The 19,931-nt window shown below is 32.3% G+C and overlaps 1 protein-coding gene across 1 annotated transcript; it reads right to left on the reverse strand.

Annotated features, from left to right (window-relative positions):
- Positions 1 to 16,847: 16,847 nt before the first annotated feature.
- Positions 16,848 to 18,335, reverse strand: LOC140052276 (uncharacterized). The gene has a single exon (XM_072097747.1). The coding sequence runs from the start codon at positions 18,277 to 18,279 to the stop codon at positions 17,494 to 17,496; it is 786 nt and encodes a 261-aa protein (XP_071953848.1). The 5' UTR covers positions 18,280 to 18,335; the 3' UTR covers positions 16,848 to 17,493.
- Positions 18,336 to 19,931: the final 1,596 nt, after the last annotated feature.

Consider the following 19,931-nt stretch of genomic DNA (forward strand, 5'->3'; position numbering starts at 1 on the left):
GATAACGAGGATAGTGATTTTATCACCTGTAATCACCTGTCTTGTCGGGCTCGTAAGTAGACCATCCATTTCTGTATGGTACATGTCATGCCCTCCCAATTTCTTCAAGTCATCCTTGCATGTTTTTTTTTGTTTGTTTTTTTTCATTCGTTTCCTTGATTTAAATTCTTCTGCAATACACTTTATCCCATAAAAGTAAATTTGTTGTATTTTCTTTCAATGAATTTATCAAGTTTATTTTTAAAGGCGTTTACTGTGGTAGTGTTAACGGCTTCCTCTGGTAGACTATTCCATAGGTTAACAATTCTGTAAGAAAAATTGTACTTGCGGATATCCAGTTTAGGTCGTCGCTTATATTATGGTGTATCTATGTCTTCTTAGGTTTCTCTCGTATGTTTCCATAGGGAAGAAGTTACGCATTCCACTACCACTTGCCTGTCACCATTTTAAAAACTTGAATCATATTTCCTCGTAATCTTCTAAAGGCCAATGTTGGTAGATTTAGTCGTTTTAGGCGTTCTGTATAATCCAGGTCTTTTAATGATGGAATTGCTTTTGTTGCCCTCCTTTGAACTTTTTCAATGCATGTTATATCTTTACGAAGAAACGGAGACCATACACAGTAGGTAGGTAAATGTATGTCTGATCAGACCAACAACTCTATTGGCTCTATTACTGACGATTCCAACGTGTTTGCTGAACTTGCACCCGATTCTGCTACTGTCCACAGGTGCTATCTGTAAAACTATAGCAAGTTATACACGTTGCTGTCTGCTATAAATGCTGTACTTTTAACACACGGTACACTGTCTGTAGCACAGTGTGTGTTGACAATTTACAATGATGTACAACCATAGGCAGGTTTTCGTACTGCCATGCAAGAATGGATAGGTGTTTTCCGCCGCTTTTAGGCCTTCTAGTCAATTATTGTTATTATACGAATTACGTAATTAGTCTAGTAGCTCATCTACCTTTATAGCAGGGCAAAATGAATATTGTAGCTAGGCTAGGCCTACGAGTCTAGCGGGAAATCAACCAATTATTTGGTTGGATACGAGTTTAGGGTAGGAAGTTAAGTACGAGTTGGCATGGGTACGAGTCGACTAGGTGTGAATCGACCAGGGTACACCCGGCCGCCCTACTAGAGCATAGGGAAAGAATATATATCACAAGAATGAGTATTCCGCGATTTTTGCATGAGAAATTTGTAACAGAGAGCTCCAGAGAGTGATGCCCGCCCTCATAAGGGCGGATGTATACATACTAAATAATACTTGATTTAATAGATATTATACATGTCCCATTAAATAGAATTATGATAATATATTTTGCAATTGTAAACTATTTTATAATACATATTTATTAACAAACTAGTGTACATTCACTTTTACAGACAATTATTTACTAACATGCTAAATTAGTTCACAAAAAAGGCCTAACACAGCAACACCAAAAATCAACGAATCGTTACTCAACACGGCCTATTCTTTACCATTGCCGGGTACTACTCTATGCCCGGTAAATTAAGTATTGTTTTTATGATATAAATTAGTATAAAATACATGTTATTAATAGGATAAAATGTTAAATTTCATTAACATTTATTTGTTTTACCAGAAACAATTTAAATATAGGAATATTAAACTATCCTTTGTGAAAACGCGTAAACACCAACACGCCCGGTCACGCTATCGTAGCGCCCGGTTGATAAAGGGAACTGTTTATACGGGTGTCACGAAACCTAAGATCACGAAAGCTAAGACCCCCTAAGACCTAAGATCACGAAAGCTAAGACCCAAGACCTAAGATTACAAATTCTAAGATATACTACAGCTTAAAAACAATACTTGTTTATCCATACATAATTTTAAACACAGTAGTTTCATTTATTACCATAAATATAATTAAATACTACCGCAAAACATAGATAAACTCACATTATTTTCGCCTGTTGAGTAAATGTATACTTTTTTCTTTACAACAAACAAGCTTGACGGGTTGTTTGTTGGTATATATTTACTCCATTGTGTTGGTTCAGAGGATGTTTTTCTTACGCACCTGCCTTTCTTGTATTTTGACTCCAAATTTGTTGACTAACTTTATCTTTATATGAATACCACACTTTAAAATTAGGATTTATAAGTACTTTCAAACGGAGAAACACATAAAAACAAATAAATAAATCCTTTAAATTGATGATTTTACAGACATGTTTCTTTGTATACTGTAATTCCTCGAGCTCCCTCATGCTCAATGTTTTTGTTTCTATGGAGCGCCAAAAGAGCAACAATAATAGTACAAGTATAAAAACAGAAAGAAAACGAAACAAATCATGATTTTTAAATTAAAATTTATTTGCCAGTATTTATTTCTTCGTACTTGCATGATTATACTATTATCATTACATTTTTAATTTTACATTGTTCCATCCACACTGTAGATGGACTCCACAGAGTTTTCAGCCCTCTATATAATTTTTGCTCTTTTGACGTTCCATATAAACAAAAACATTGAACATGGTACGCCTACTGCTAACTGTACTGTAGGCTAGTCATGCGAAATTCGCAAACAGTTTGTGTGCGAGAAAAACGTCTGTTAAATCTTCAATTTAAAAATGTATTTGTTACTTTTTATGTGATTCTTTTTCATAAAAGTGCCAATTCTAAGGTGTGGTATTCAGAATAAATGTTGGGAGTTAAAATACAAAGGCAGGTGCGAAAGATAAATATTTGTAATCTTAGGTCTTGGGTCTTAGCTTTCGTGATCTTAGGTCTTAGGGGATCTTAGCTTTCGTGGTCTTAGGTTTCGTGACACCCCTGTTTATACGGCAGTTTTTAATAAATGAATTGCATAAAACCATAGAGATATTATCACTATAATATCTCTATGATAAAACGAACAATTAAATATCCAAATAGTATTTAACCTGATGTTTGCATGTAGTTGATAACATTTTTTATCATGAAGATACTACCGGTGGTCCAGCCTTTGATTAGTGAAACCGTCACAAAAAGTTGTATACATCCCAGATACATCCACACTTATGGCGGCGCCCTACCACAGGGTGTCACGAAACCTAAGATCATGAAAGCTAAGACCCAAGACCTAAGATTACAAATTCTAAGATATACTACAGCTTAAAAACAATACTTGTTTATCCATACATATTTTTAAACACAGTAGGTTTCATTTATTACCATAAATATAATTAAATACTACCGCAAAACATAGATAAACTCACATTATTTTCGCCCGTTGAGTAAATGTATATTTTTTTCTTTACAACAAACAAACTTGACGGGTTGTTTGTTGGTATATATTTACTCCATTGTGTTGGTTCAGAGGATGTTTTTCTTACGCACCTGCCTTTCTTGTATTTTGACTCCAAATTTGTTGACTAAATTTATCTTTATATGAATACCACACTTTAAAATTAGGATTTATAAGTACTTTCAGACGGAGAAACGCATAAAAACAAATAAATAAATCCTTTAAATTGATGATTTTACAGACATGTTTCTTTGTATACTGTAACTCCTCGAGCTCCCCCCATGCTCAATGTTTTTTTTTCTATGGAGCGCCAAAAGAGCAACAATAATAGTACAAGTATAAAAACAGAAAGAAAACGAAACAAATCATGATTTTTAAATTAAAATTTATTTGCCAGTATTTATTTCTTCGTACTTGCATGATTATACTATTATCATTACATTTTTAATTTTACATTGTTCCATCCACACTGTAGATGGACTCCACAGAGTTTTCAGCCCTCTATATAATTTTTGCTCTTTTGACGTTCCATATAAACAAAAACATTGAACATGGTACGCCTACTGCTAACTGTACTGTAGGCTAGTCATGCGAAATTCGCAAACAGTTTGTGTGCGAGAAAAACGTCTGTTAAATCTTCAATTTAAAAATGTATTTGTTACTTTTTATGTGATTCTTTTTCATAAAAGTGCCAATTCTAAGGTGTGGTATTCAGAATAAATGTTGGGAGTTAAAATACAAAGGCAGGTGCGAAAGATAAATATTTGTAATCTTAGGTCTTGGGTCTTAGCTTTCGTGATCTTAGGTCTTAGGGGATCTTAGCTTTCGTGGTCTTAGGTTTCGTGACACCCCTGTTTATACGGCAGTTTTTAATAAATGAATTGCATAAAACCATAGAGATATTATCACTATAATATCTCTATGATAAAACGAACAATTAAATATCCAAATAGTATTTAACCTGATGTTTGCATGTAGTTGATAACATTTTTTATCATGAAGATACTACCGGTGGTCCAGCCTTTGATTAGTGAAACCGTCACAAAAAGTTGTATACATCCCAGATACATCCACACTTATGGCGGCGCCCTACCACAGGGTGTCACGAAACCTAAGATCATGAAAGCTAAGACCCAAGACCTAAGATTACAAATTCTAAGATATACTACAGCTTAAAAACAATACTTGTTTATCCATACATATTTTTAAACACAGTAGGTTTCATTTATTACCATAAATATAATTAAATACTACCGCAAAACATAGATAAACTCACATTATTTTCGCCCGTTGAGTAAATGTATATTTTTTTCTTTACAACAAACAAACTTGACGGGTTGTTTGTTGGTATATATTTACTCCATTGTGTTGGTTCAGAGGATGTTTTTCTTACGCACCTGCCTTTCTTGTATTTTGACTCCAAATTTGTTGACTAAATTTATCTTTATATGAATACCACACTTTAAAATTAGGATTTATAAGTACTTTCAGACGGAGAAACGCATAAAAACAAATAAATAAATCCTTTAAATTGATGATTTTACAGACATGTTTCTTTGTATACTGTAACTCCTCGAGCTCCCCCCATGCTCAATGTTTTTTTTTCTATGGAGCGCCAAAAGAGCAACAATAATAGTACAAGTATAAAAACAGAAAGAAAACGAAACAAATCATGATTTTTAAATTAAAATGTATTTGCCAGTATTTATTTCTTCGTACTTGCAGGATTATACTATTATCATTACAATTTTAATGTTACATTGTTCCATCCACACTGTAGATGGACTCCACGGAGTTTTCAGCCCTCTATATAATTTTTGCTCTTTTGACGTTCCATAGAAACAAAAACATTGAACATGGTAGGCCTACAACTGCTACTGTACTGTAGGCTAGTCATGCGAAATTCGCAAACAGTTTGTGTGCGAGAAAAACGTCTGTAAAATCATCAATTTAAAAATGTATTTGTTACTTTTTATGTGATTCTTTTTCATAAAAGTGCCAATTCTAAGGTGTGGTATTCAGAATAAATGTTGGGAGTTAAAATACAAGGCAGGTGCGAAAGATAAATATTGTAATCTTTGGTCTTGGGTATTAGCTTTCGTGATCTTAGGTCTTAGGGGGTCTAAGCTTTCGTGGTCTTAGGTTTCGTGACACCTACCACATGGACAATATTACTGTTACAGGAAAAATCGCGGATTACTCATTCTTGTGATATATATTCTTTGATAGGGAAAGAAGATATATATTCTTTGGCAAAGGCTACAGGCCTGCAGGAATGGGAAATCTGTCCTAGCTATAGGCATAGGCCTACATTGGGACGCCCAAAAAAGCCATCCTATGAGCATAAAAAGGCCTCGTAGAGCCAGACATGTTAACATATACTACACAGTACTAGTACGTCTACCATTTATTATAGTTCCATGGTATTACCATAGAGATATTATAGTGCGGATCACTACTATCTAGGTCTAGTAGGCTAGGGTAGGGTTCCAGTAATTTCGGTCGCGTTTTTTCAGGAGGGCATGTGAGAGGTGAGGTAGGTTAGCCCAGCTAGGCTAAACTAACATGTAAGTAGTATTCTACCATGGGATGGGAAGAACGAGTCGGCATGAGGGTACGGGTTGATCTTTATCCGTTTTCTAGGGTGCTGGTCAACCCGTAACGTACGCATGTCAACTCGTACCAAACTTGGCTAACTCGTACCCAAATAATTGGTCAACTCGTACCAATAGCTTTATAGATTTATTGATAGCTGGGTTCAAATCTAGGTTGGGACGGTTTTTTCTCATTCTAAAACAGATTTCCTTATAATAATAAAATAATATCGACCTATGAATTTAACTGTAATATTGTATTGTATACATAATATTAGTAGCTATAGTAATTCCCATTGCATTTATTATTATAACTAGATAGTCGTGCCCACAGATGGTTCTCGAATACACAGTAATTTCAGCCGGGATTTCAGCGAAACAAAACTGCCGATTTCAAATGTACGTACCGCAGGACTATAATACATTGTCGTTTACAGAAACGAATAAATAGACACGATGATTTATGTAGTCAACTAAAATTATCACCCTGGGAATTACTTCCGAAAGAGAAACTTACCACAAAATGAGTCCAAATTTTTGGAATTTGTGTTTTGTATGTAATAGGGTTGAGGGATGGGAAAGCGGATAGGTACCAAGAGGAACAATTTTTAAATATATTCGTTATCAACTCAGTAACAATAATATACCTCTAAATACAGTAAAACATTTGCGATTTAATACTTTGTTAAAACTGTCACTGTCATAATCGATTGAAATATTAAAGCACATGTCACACACCACTACGACGTTTATATTATTGGTAATTATTAATTAATACAAACGTTGAGAAGGAACTGTCAGTATAAAGTTTATTTGTATATCTAACAGTAGAGCCTATCCACAATCTCAGTAATAAAGTTTATTTGTATATATTTTTATATTACATCTAACAGTACGAACATTCACAGTAAGAAATGCTCGATTCAAATGAGGACCAAAAATAGTTAATAGATATTTACAGTATTGTCAAAAATTGCAAGTTTATTCTCAAAGGGCCCATATATTTACCTACCGTATGTGTTAAACAAAGGGCTCATAAATTTACCTACTTGTGTTAAACCAAACTCTGGCAGACTGAGAGATTGGGATGTTCCATTCATCGCAAACCAATACATTTGTATAATCGTATATTAAATCTATCAAAACAGTATTTTTTAAAGAAAATCGGCCTGTCTTCAACATTATGATGCTGTACTCTAGCTGTTCAACCGGTTTTCAGCTATTAAAAACAATTATCATAGGAGGAGATAGGAAAATGCGAAGCCTCCTCGCATTTTTGTGGCGGGTATTTTTCAAGATGGACATCCATTAGACAGTGTATACCACGATCGGAAAACACCCCTATTTGGGGCAAATCGTTGAACCTAAATTCGTTTTAATCGTCAATAACTAATTATCTAACATAATTTAATTAGTAAACAGGGTCATATCAGGTGGTTAAAATCAGTACCGAAAGTACGAACCAACTTTATATACCATCGAGTAAACATTCTAGAAATAACGCGCGATTTACCGAATTTTGCCCTTACGTAAATTTATATATAGATATATTTTACGGTTACCCCTTAATTATACTATAGTATAACTTCCTTGTTATATTTTACAATATTTTCTTCATAATTCAACAATTTTTTTTCACAGCTAATTATCAAACTGAATCATCACACACCAAATCTCATGAAATCTCTAGTGTATTTCTCCAAGCTAATCCAGCTACATGGTATTGCCTTGAGGCTAAACTACACTGTATACTGGGCACTACCATCATTCCTGGCCCGTCAACCTGGACCACATTATGGTCCAACACAGTCGTGTACTACTGATTCCAAATAGTAAATTACATCCTGTGGTCAAGGATTTATTTGCACTTATGCTTATTTCCTCTAACATACAGAGTACGTAGGGCTTTTAATTTGCTTTTATACCTGTTCGTTTATGCCTATTGTTGCATAAAGATCAAATTTAGACTGTAAATACTGGGATGATCATTCACCCTAAATTTTCTTTTTCATTTAACAATTTTATATTTCACAGCCAGAAAAAAGCATACAGATTTTTAGTCGCGTGGAAGCGACTCTATAGTTCACTATGTCGGTCGGTTGGTCGGTCTGTCTGTCTCTCGGTCTGTCTGTCGGTCTGTCTGTCGGTCTGTCTGTCTGTCTGTCTGTCTGTCTGTCTGTCTGTCTGTCGGTCCGGTATCACTATGCGTTTTATCGCTTATGACCTTATCTTGATATCAGTTTAATCTAGCTAAGTCAATTTTTCACAGAATATTCCTTATGGCCAGGAATCGATGTGGTTATGTTTTCACGGTGCGCAATAAAAAATTACGCGGTCTACGCACGATTTAACGAAATCACGTTTGTAATCATATCTTAACAACCATGAATCACAATTAAATAAAATTTGGTACTCATAAATTTCAGGGCATAAATCATCAAATGGCAATACAATTACGTGCGTAGCGCATGTAACGCATGCATACGCGCGATTAAAATTTTCAAAATTTATTTTCGATGAAATAAGAGTACGTTTCAGGCAATTTTAAGCGTTTACAAAATTGCCATGAGTGCGCAGATTTTTGCGCGCGCACTGCGCGTTAAATTTTATTGCGCTCTCTTTTTGCCCGATTTCTGTTTTCTTGAATTACTTTTCAACTCGAAATTACGTTATACGAGCACGTCAAAAGTGACAGGCTACGCACGTGTAAATTAAAAAAATATAAATGTTTTTAAACATTTCAACATTTTTAAACATGTTCAGTAATTTCGGTCAGTATAGTTCACTATGTCGGTCGGTCCGTCTGTCTGTCGGTCTGTTTGTCTGTCGGTCCGGTATCACTATGCATTGTAGCACGCGACTTAATGGCTGTTGGCCTTGTTTTTATTCATAACTGTTGAATTGCATCCCAATACATGGTACCTATTGGTATTATATCTATAATAATAAAGTACTCTCTTATAAATAAATGTATCTCTCCAAACTACTCCAACTACCTAATCTAATAATAGTACTATTAGCATACTACTGTACACTTTGTAGACAAGAAATAAGTTGTATCCACCTAGAGGACTTATGTTAGTACTGTACAGTCGATCGTCCTCTCACTGGTCTGGTCAACATAATCTACACCTAGATTATTACAGTAATTAAAGTACATTATTACAGGGATTTTTTTTTTTTCAGAAATCAAAGTTATGTGTATAGAAAGCAGTACTCGTATTAAAAACTAAGCAGGTTGTACTCTTGAACGCAAACTGGCAGGAAAATTTTGAATATTTTTTGTTGTTGAAATGATGGAATCCTAACTTCAATTTCCACGAACTGGAGACGAAGACATATTACGACCCTTTTATTTAAATTTATTTGGATAGACCTCCATGTAAATTTATTAAAGGCTATATGATTGTTTTATATTTTAATATGTGATAGTAGAAAATCATTGTGTATAATGAGGACTATGAATCTGATATTTACTTGCATTCTCATCTTTTTTAAATTTTATTTATAATGCTGGTAATGAATTTACTATTGAAAAAGTCATGTGTCCACTTATCTTAAATTGTGGCACACCTCTAACCTTGCTAGAACTGACTGTGTTCTATATGAGTACATTTAATTTGCCATATAGTAGTGTTTCCACCATACTTCAACCTGGTAATTGAATACATTTCATGGGGGTAAAATTATCACCTTTAACATAAAGTATCCTCCTGAAACATGTATTTGTACTGTACTTCATCTACTATTCATTTAATTACTTAATACTAATTTGAGTGATTTATGTCTAGCTTCAGGAATGATCTGAGGCTAGAAGAACGAATTTCTGCACATATAATTTATATAAAAAATAAACCAATGTTTTCCTAAAAATTTAACCCCTAGGTTGATAACTAACAAAGAAATTATTGAAATTGTGTTCTCACAATATATGTGTACTGTATCTACATATGCATACTGCAGTACTTGTTTTTAACCGCATAATGGCATTAAAAAAAAGAATGTTTTATAATTATTATGTTATTTCCAAATATTAAAGGTCTGAAACAGAAACTAAATGTTACCAAACTATGTTTTTGAAAATCTCTATGATATAATATAATAATATGAACATAATATTAAATTATATTGACTATTTTTGATAATCATCATGTCCTTATAAATTCATTTATATTTCTTTTGTGTAATATAGTTCATATATTATGTATTAAATAAATTGGTAAGGCCCTATACTGTTTATATTTAAGGAAAGTTTATATACACTATTATTTTATGCCTACCAATATTAGTATTAATTTTTTATGTAACTATTTTGTCTAATTGCATTGATTTTTGTATAGGCCAATGGCATTAATGTTTTCTCAAATCAAATTAGCCTAATAATGCCATATTTAGAAACATAATTCATTGATTTCTGATATTCTGTACTTGTGTATGCATTACTAAAATAGTAGTTATTTTATTTCATTTATAATGTATGTATAAACTTTTATTCAGTTTTTTTTAACATTTTTAAGTTTAAAAATTATTAAAATACCTATCTACCTTTCTGTTATTGTTACTATTATAATATTTTTTGAGGCAGATTGATTTCAATAAAAAAATTTTAAACAATTAATTTGACTTATACTGTACTATGTTAGTTCAGGAGATGAAGTGTGTCTTGGTAGAATCTGGTGTGTTGGAGGTTGGTGATGTGAGGTGTATTTTTGTCACTTTAAGACCTAAATTAGATGTTTTCTGAAGAAAAGAAGTAAGTGGATAGGCTTTCAAACAACTCCAAGAAGATTCACACAAAAATAATTACTTCCCAATAAAATAGTATGTAACAGTGTATATTACACTACATTGAATAAACTCGAGCGGAAAAATAACACACATAAAAAATCATTCATTTCCTTGTCGAAAAGCGCCCTCTCTAGTTTTCTATTAATTTATTAATAATTATTATTAATTAATGAGTAATATAAACTTATTTTTAACATTTAATGCTGGAAGCTGATTCTACTCCTAACAAGGTGTCATACCTCCAAATGTTGTCAACGTATTCAAAGCACTTCAATAAATATCACATTGAACATTAAAAATTAGGGTTATCTATATATAAATTTACGTAAGGGCAAAATTTCTACTCGATGGTATATAAAGTTGGTTCATACTTTCGGTACTGATTTTAACCATCTGATGTAACCCTGTTTACTAATTAAATTGAGTTAGGTAATTAGTTATTGACGATTAAAACGATATAAACGAATTTAGGTTCAACGATTTTCCGATCGTGGTATACACTGTCTAATGGATGTCCATCTTGAAAAATACCCGCCACAAAAATACGAGGAGGCTTCGCATTTTCCTATCTCCTCCTACGATAATTGTTTTTAATAGCTGAAAACTGGTTGAACAGCTAGAGTACAGCATCATAATGTTGAAGACAGGCCGATTTTCTTTAAAAAATACTATTTTGATAGATTTAATATACGATTATACAAATGTATTGATTTGCGATGAATGGAACATTCCAATCTCTGTTTCACAAGTGTCTATTCCCTCAGGCGTCGTAAAGGCAAGTACAGTACTGTATACTCGAAATTCGATCCATTTTTGTTTTCAATCTGTGCTGCAGAGGTTGGATATAATTTTTTTTTAAAGGGATAATGAGCTAGCGTTTTCACTCGCCGTATATTATGTACAAATCTTTATTATTGCAGTTAAACCACCCACATCATCACCTTTCCCTCACTGGCATGAGTAGCGTTGTAAAACCAGTAGAGAATAGGCCTACGGTACATCACATGCCCTAAACGCAGAACAACTTTGGTGGGTAGGGTAGGAACCAACTTAAGTATGAATTGGCTCTAAGAAACAATTGAAAACCATTAGGCCTACTAATTAAGTTGAGTTAGATAATTTAATATGTATTGACGATTAAATCGAATTTATGATTTTCCCCGAATAGAGGTGGTTTTCACAAATTGTTTTACATTATATTATAAACATATACACGTCGTAGTGATGTATCGTTACATGTGCTGTACTATTTCAATCGACTAGGACGGTGATAGTTTCAACAAAGTATTACATCGCAATGTTTTACTGTGTTTAGTGGTATATTATTTGTAAAACATGAAAGCAATTAATATTTCGTTACTAAATGGATAAAGAATATATTTTAACATTGTTCTTCTTTGCACCCATCCTCTTCCCCATCCCTCAACCCTAATGTTACATACAAAACACAAATTAAGTTTGTTTAAATTTGACTTAAACAATTGTTCTTATTTTGTGACAAGTTTCTCTTTCGGAAGTAATAGGGTGCTAATTTTAGTTGAGTACATAAATCACAGTGTCTATTTATTCGTTCCTGTACACGACATGTATTATTGTCCTGCGGTACGTACATTTGAAATCGCCAGTTTTTTAACGCTGAAATTATTATGTATTCGAGAATCATCTGTGGGCACGACCTAGATGGTACGCGAGCGAAGCGAGCGTACCATCTAGTCTATATATAAATTTACGTAAGGGCAAAATTCGGTAAATCGCGCGTTACTTCTAGAATGTTTACTAGATGTTATATAAAGTTGGTTCGTACTTTCGGTACTGATTTTAACCACCTGATGTAACCCTGTTTACTAATTAAATTGAGTCAGATAATTTAGTTATTGACAATTAAAACGAATTTAGGTTCAACGATTTGCCCCAAATAGGGGTGTTTACCGATCGTGGTATACACTGTCTAATACATGTCCATCGTGAAAAATACCCGCATACAATAATACGAGGATGCTTCGCATTTTCCTATCTCCTCCTACGATAACTGTTTTTAATGGCTAAAAACCGGTTGAACAGCTCGAGTACAGCTTCATAATGTTGAAGACAGGCCGATTTTCTTTAAAAAATACTATTTTGATAGATTTAATATCCGTTTATAGAAATGTACTGATTTGCAATGAATGGAACATTCCAAATTATTGCATACCTCCATGGTTTAACACAATTAGGTAAATTTATAGACCCTTGGAGAATAAACAGAAATAGTATTGTAATACTATACAATACTGCAAATAGGTATTAACCACTTTTGATCGCCATTTGAATCAAAAGTGTGTTGGTACTGTTAGATATAATAATTATAAACAAATATACTAATAAACGTTATCACTGTGAGTGTGGGTAGCCCCTACTTGAGATTATAAACACATAATAATATATACTTTATTACTGTCAGTTGTTTCTCAACGTTTGTATTAATTAATAATTACAAAAATATAAACGTATTAGTGGTCTTTAAATGTACTTTACTATTTCAATCGACCATGAGACAGTGACACTTTTAATAAAGTATTAAATCGGAAATGTTTTACTCTATTTAGTGGTATATTATTTATAGGCCTATATAAAAAAAATATTTCGTTGCTGATTGGATAATAAAGAAATATAAAGAATAATTTAACAAAATTGGGTTTGTTTAAATGAGTCCAATAACAAATTTCGACTCATTTTGTGACAAGTTTCTAGGTGCTAATTTTTGTTGACTACATAATCATTATGTCTATTTATTTGTTTCTGTAAACGACAATGTTTTATAGTCCTGCCGTACGTACATTTGAATTCGCCAGTTTTTTTACGCTGAAATTACTATGTATTCGAGAACCATATGTGGGCACGAACTAGATGGTACGCGAGCGAAGCGAGCATACAAACATATACAAAAAACATCGATAAAAAATACTTTTCGAATTTAAAAACATTTGAAACTTCTTTTATATGTTCAATATAGGTTGCTCTATTCACAGAAACCAAATTTCATTTATGAACGTTTTTTTTTGTTGTTTTTTTCAAAATCGTTATTAGGTTTAAAAAATGCATTGGAATTTTATGGTCTTTCATATGTGTACATTTTGTAAAAACGTAAATTTTAAAAATCAGTAAGATGGCTCCATAGTTATTTTTTTTTTTTTTTTGCAATATGGATGGAGCAGCCTATATTGAACATTTATACCAAGTATCAAATGTTTTTGAATACGAAAAATATTTTTTATCGATGTTTTTTGTATATGTTTTAAGCAAAATTCTATCCATAACCCTAATTTTTAATGTTCAATGTGATATTTAATGAAGTGCTTTGAATACGTTGATGAAATTTGGAGGTATGAAACTTTGTTTGGAGTAGAATCAGTTTCCAGCATGAAATGTTAAAAAATATGTTTATATTACTCATTAATTAATAATAATTATTAATAAATTAATAGAAAACTAGAGAGGGCGCTTTTCGACAAGGAAATGAATGTTTTTTTATATGTGTTATTTTTCCGCTCGAATTCATTCAATGTACTTTAATATACACGGTTACATACTATTTTATTGGGAAGCCTATTCGCTTCTTTTCTTCATAAAACATCTAATTTAGGTCTTAAAGTCACAAAAATACACCTCACATCACCAACCTCAAACACACCAGATTTATTTATTTATTTATTTATTTCGTTTTCTTTCAGTAGGGTAGCCCTCTCAGTAAAAATAAAACTGCTCTTCCGAGGGGCCCTACGGCACATTTAAACAAAATTTGAAAACAACTTAAACTAAACTTAAACTAAAACTTAAACTAAAACTAAACTTCAATGCATGTTCTCATTATTATTATAACTTTTATACCATATTTAAATATATTTCACTGGAACCATCCTAGACCACCAGCAACAATAAATGAATCTTAACAAGTGATTTAAAACGGTTATAATTGTTTTGTTTTCTTAATTCATAAGGTAGGCCATTCCAGAGTGAACTTCCATAATAAACAAAACTACGTTTGTATATTTCGAGGTTACATCTGGGCAAATACAACAGATTATTTTCATAGTTTCTGGTTTGAATATTGTGTACACTACTAATATATTGCAAAACATCACATAAGTATGAAGGTACAGATTCTTGTAAACATCTAAATATTGTACAAATTGTATGATATTCAATTCTTGTCTTAATTGTTAGCCAACCTAAATCATAATGCATTTGTCTAACAGGAGTTCGAATATCAGCACCTAGTATTAATCGCGCAGCTCTATTTTGTACCCTTTGCAATTTTAAAATATGGGCGTTTGAACCAGTACCCCAGACTGTTGAACAATAGTCAATATGTGATAAAAATAGAGCATTGTATAATCTTTTAATAATTTTAGGAGATGTAAAACTTTTCAATCTATAAAATAGATGTAGAATTTTTGATAGTTTTGCACATATAGAATCAATATGTACTTTCCATGAGATTTGTTCATCAAATGTAAGTCCCAAATATTTAAACGTTTCAACTTTCTCAATCGGAATGTTATCAAAAATTACTGTTTCATCTGTTGTTTTATTAACACGTGCATGAGTACCAAAAAGCATGTATTTGGTTTTATCAATGTTTAGAGATAATTTATGTTTATCTAACCATTGTTTTACATTTTCCAACTGTTCGGTTAAAACTGTTGTAAGCTCTTCATTTGATTTACATGCATAAAAAAGCGCAGTGTCGTCTGCATAGAGGACTGTTTTACAAATCCCATCAACACTATCATGTAAGTCATTTATGTATAAAATAAACAACAAAGGGCCAAGAATTGAGCCTTGTGGTACCCCATAGTTGACATTTAAAATTTCAGATTTTTTTCCATTAAAATTAACAAATTGTTTGCGATTTTTTAAATAATTACTGAACCATGCAAGCTCAGTGTTTATCATTCCAAAGGTGCATAATTTACGTAATAAAATATCGTGGTCTACCGTATCAAACGCCTTTTTTTAGGTCAAGAAAAATTGCTCCAGTTACCAAGCCATTATCAATATTTTTATATATATAATTGCATACATCTTTCATAACAATAGGTATAACAGATATTGGATGGTAGTTGTTAAGTTCATGTTTACATCCTCCTTTATAAAGCGGAGTAACCTTAGCACATTTCCATTCACTTGGAATAACACCAGATCTTAATGACCAGTTAAACAAAAAGGCAAGACTTTGAGAAATTTGTGAAGATGCAATTTTAAGTAACCTAGCGGAAATCCCATCAATTCCAGTAGCTTTTCCAATTTCTAACTTTTCCAACAAAGCTTCAATTTCATTTCCATTAATATCTTTAAAGTTGAAACGTTGTTGAAATTGTGATAACGATTCAACGGTAATATCGTTTTGGTTGTCATTAAAATGGGATGCAAGTTCATTAGAAATTGAACAAAAATATTTATTAAAATGATTAGCAATATCAGTTGGATTGTTTATTTCATTACCGTTTACATTGAGAGTTGTTTTAGTTTGTTTCTTTTTATTGGGTAAAAAGTCTTTCATGGTTTTCCATAATGTTTTAGTGTCATTAACATTATCCTTTAATTTATTATTTATATAGTCGCGTTTTAGTGATTTAGACAAATTATTTAATTTATTTCTTGCCTTTTTGTAAGAATTCCAATCATCTATGTTCTTAGTTTTTTCGGCTTTTTGTTTTAAATAATCACGGTCACGAGAAAGGGAAACAAATTCGTCTGTAAGCCATGGAATATCAGTTCCCTTCCTCCTGACCGTCACCATAGGAGCATGAATATCACAAATATCAGTAAAAATGTGTTTCCAAATGTCCCAAGCCTCGTCAGCATCCTCGGACGCCTCACAAATACTCCACGGAGCAGATGCAAGATCAGAAATAAACAAATCTTTGTTAAATTTCCGGAAGGTTCTCGTATGTAAAATACGCGGGGGCAATTTTATTTTAGTTCTTTTACGTATTGCATATATCAATGAGTGATCGCTAATTCCAATTGGTACAACTCCAGTTTTGCTTATAAAGTCATCCCTATTTGAAAAAATTAAATCAATACAACTACTACTGTTTTCCGTTACGCGCGTTGGAGTTTTAATATACTGGTTTAATTGGAAAATTTGGTGGAGGGTTTTAATGTTCCGAGAATGCTGTTTATCAAATATATTCTAATTTAAGTCACCAACAACAATAATCTCTCTTATACTATCTAGTATAAAAGATATTTGATCATGCATTATATCAACAAATCCAGTACACGAATTTGGTGGTCTATAAACATTACCTATAACGAACGGTTTAGTGTTAACCGGCTTAATTTTTATCCATACCGATTCAATTGTATTTTCACCAAAGTCAATGACATCAAAATCAACATTTTCGTTTACATAGATAGCCACCCCACCTCCGTGTCTATTTCTGTCTGTTCTAACTAATAGGTATCCTGGGATTGCAAGTTCACTATTATGTATATTTTGATCTAGCCAGGTTTCACTAATTCCTAAAACATGGAAACGGCATTCCGAAAGTAAACTCCGAACATGGTCCACCTTATTATAGAGACTTCTGACATTTAAATGACCAATTTTAAAACCCTTTGTACAATCAATCTCGCATAATTTGCATAGTATGCCAAAAGCAGGATAAACAATAGAGTCGTTACGTAATTCAGCGTCGTCTACGTCGTTGTCTAAAAGGCTTCCCGTACGATGTTCGTTTAATAATTGAATTGGTTTAAATGGTTTATTACATGCGTTACAAATAAAATCTAAAATCATCTTATCTACATAAAATACAATACAAATTTAGGACATTTAAAATTCTATTACACATTACCTTTTACATTTAGGTAATTGTTTAAGATCGGAAGTTCTGGATAAAACAACTTTCTCGTTACTGCCAGTGATTATGGTATGTATGCGACCATCTTGTGTCCAAACTGCAGATACCACTGATGCATAGTTTTGCTTTACAGTACGTAGTAAACTTGATCTTTTGCTCGTAAGGTTTTCATGAATGTAGATATGGCTCCCCTTTAATTTTTTCTTTGCTTTATATACTTCATTTCTAACATTATACGAACTAAACTTTACTATTATTCCTCTTGCTCTTCCGTTTTTCTTAACTTTTGGCCCCAATCTATGACTCCTGTCTATGCATGTTTTATCTACTTCTACGCTTAGCTTTTTCTTAAACAAATCCAAAACTATATTGTCTGTTATCTCACCTTGTTTCTCTTCTATTCCTTGAATAATCAAACAGTTCCTTCTTGAATATTGTTCTGCTTCATCTAGCTCATTTTGTAAGTTCTCTACCTGATGTTCTACTTTGCTGAGACGATCTTTAGTATCGTCAAGTTCGAAACGTATTGCTTCAATTGCTGCATCCGTTACAATTTGTGTAATGCTTTCAATCAGCTGGTGTTTAACAATGCTCGCAATTTTCTCGGCTAGGTCATTGAAAATACTCGTATTTCCTTTAATTATATTGGAAATTTCATTTTGTACAGTAATGGTAAGCGGTTCCACATCAATGATAGGTGCTGTATCAGTGTTCAGTTCGCAACACTCCTTACCGCTGTCCTTTTTGCCACCTTTCCTTGTATTCTTTCCGGCCATGATGGTGTATTAATACGTACATGTACAGCAGACAAACACCGACAAGTAAATGCTAGGCTAAAGGAGTGCCCTAACACAACAACTGTCCTGCGGGAAATTTGAACTGTCACTGCGTAGTGAGGCTGAATGTAGTGAGGCTAGAGAGAGCGATTTAGGACACGTCTGCTCTTAACGACGACTACACTACAACTACACTACAATTCTACCAACACACACTTCATCTCCTGAACTAACATAGTACAGTATAAGTAAAATGTTTTAAATTTTTTTATTTAAATCAATCTTCTGCGAAAAATATTATAATAGTAACAATAACAGAAAGGTTGATAGGTATTTTAATATTTTTTAAACTTAAAAAGGTAAAAAAAAAACTGAATAAATGTTTATACATACATTATAAATGAAATAAAATAACTACTATTTTAGTAATGCATACACAAGTACAGAATATCAGAAATCAATGAATTATGTGTCTAAATATGGCATTATTAGGCTAATTTGCTTTGAGAAAAACATTAATGCCATTGGCCTATACAAAAAATCAATGCAATTAGACAAAATAGTTACATAAACAATTAATACTAATATCGGTAGGCATAAAATAATAGTGTATATAAACTTTCCTTAAATATAAACAGTATAGGGCCTTACCAATTTATTTAATACATAATATATGAACTATATTACACAAAAGAAATATAAATGAATTTATAAGGACATGATGATTATCAATATAATTTAATATTATGTTCATATTATTATATTATATCATAGAGACTTTCAAAAACATAGTTTGGTAACATTTAGTTTCTGTTTCAGACCTTTAAAATTTGGAAATAACCTATAATAATTATAAAACATTCTTGTTTTCAATGCCATTATGCGGTTAAAAACAAGTACAGCAGCATGCATATGTAGATACAGTATACCTATATATTGTGAGAACATAATTTCAACAATTTCTTTGTTAGTTATCAACCTAGGGGTTAAATTATTAGGAAAACATTGGTTTATTTTTTATATGTGTACAGAAATTCGTTCTTCTAGCCTCAGATCATTCCTGAAGTTAGACATAAATCACATAAATTAGTATTAAGTAATGGATATTAGATGAAGTACAGTACAAATACATGTTTCAGGGGGATACTTTATGTTAAAGGTGATAATTAGTTTAAATGTTACCCCAATGAAATTTATTCAATTACCAAGTTGAAGTAGTATAGTGGAAACACTACTATATGTACTCATGTAGAACACAGTCAGTTCTACCAAGGTTAGAGGTGGGTGCCAACATTTGAGATAAGTGGAAACATGACCTTTTCAATAGTAAATTCATTACCAGCATTATAAATAAAATGTTAAAAAGATGAGAATGCAAGTAAATATTAGATTCATAGTCCTCATTATGCACAATGATTTTCTACTATCACATTATTAAAATATAAAACAATCATATAGCCTTTAATGAATTTACATGGAGGTCTATCCAAATAAATTTAAATAAAAAGGTCGTAATATGTCTTTGTCTCCAGTTCGTAGAAAATGAACAAACAATATTCAAAATATCCTGCCAGTTTGCGTTCAGTACAACCTGCTTAGTTTTTAATACGAGTACTGCTTTCTATACACATAACTTTGATTTCTGCAAAAAA

Source organism: Antedon mediterranea, chromosome 6 (assembly GCF_964355755.1).
Source record: "Antedon mediterranea chromosome 6, ecAntMedi1.1, whole genome shotgun sequence".
NCBI classification, from domain to species: domain Eukaryota; kingdom Metazoa; phylum Echinodermata; class Crinoidea; order Comatulida; family Antedonidae; genus Antedon; species Antedon mediterranea.

Excerpts from the sequence above, each read along its gene's own strand:
- LOC140052276 (XM_072097747.1), bottom strand. The coding sequence starts at position 18,279 with ATGGCCGGAAAGAATACAAGGAAAGGTGGCAAAAAGGACAGCGGTAAG.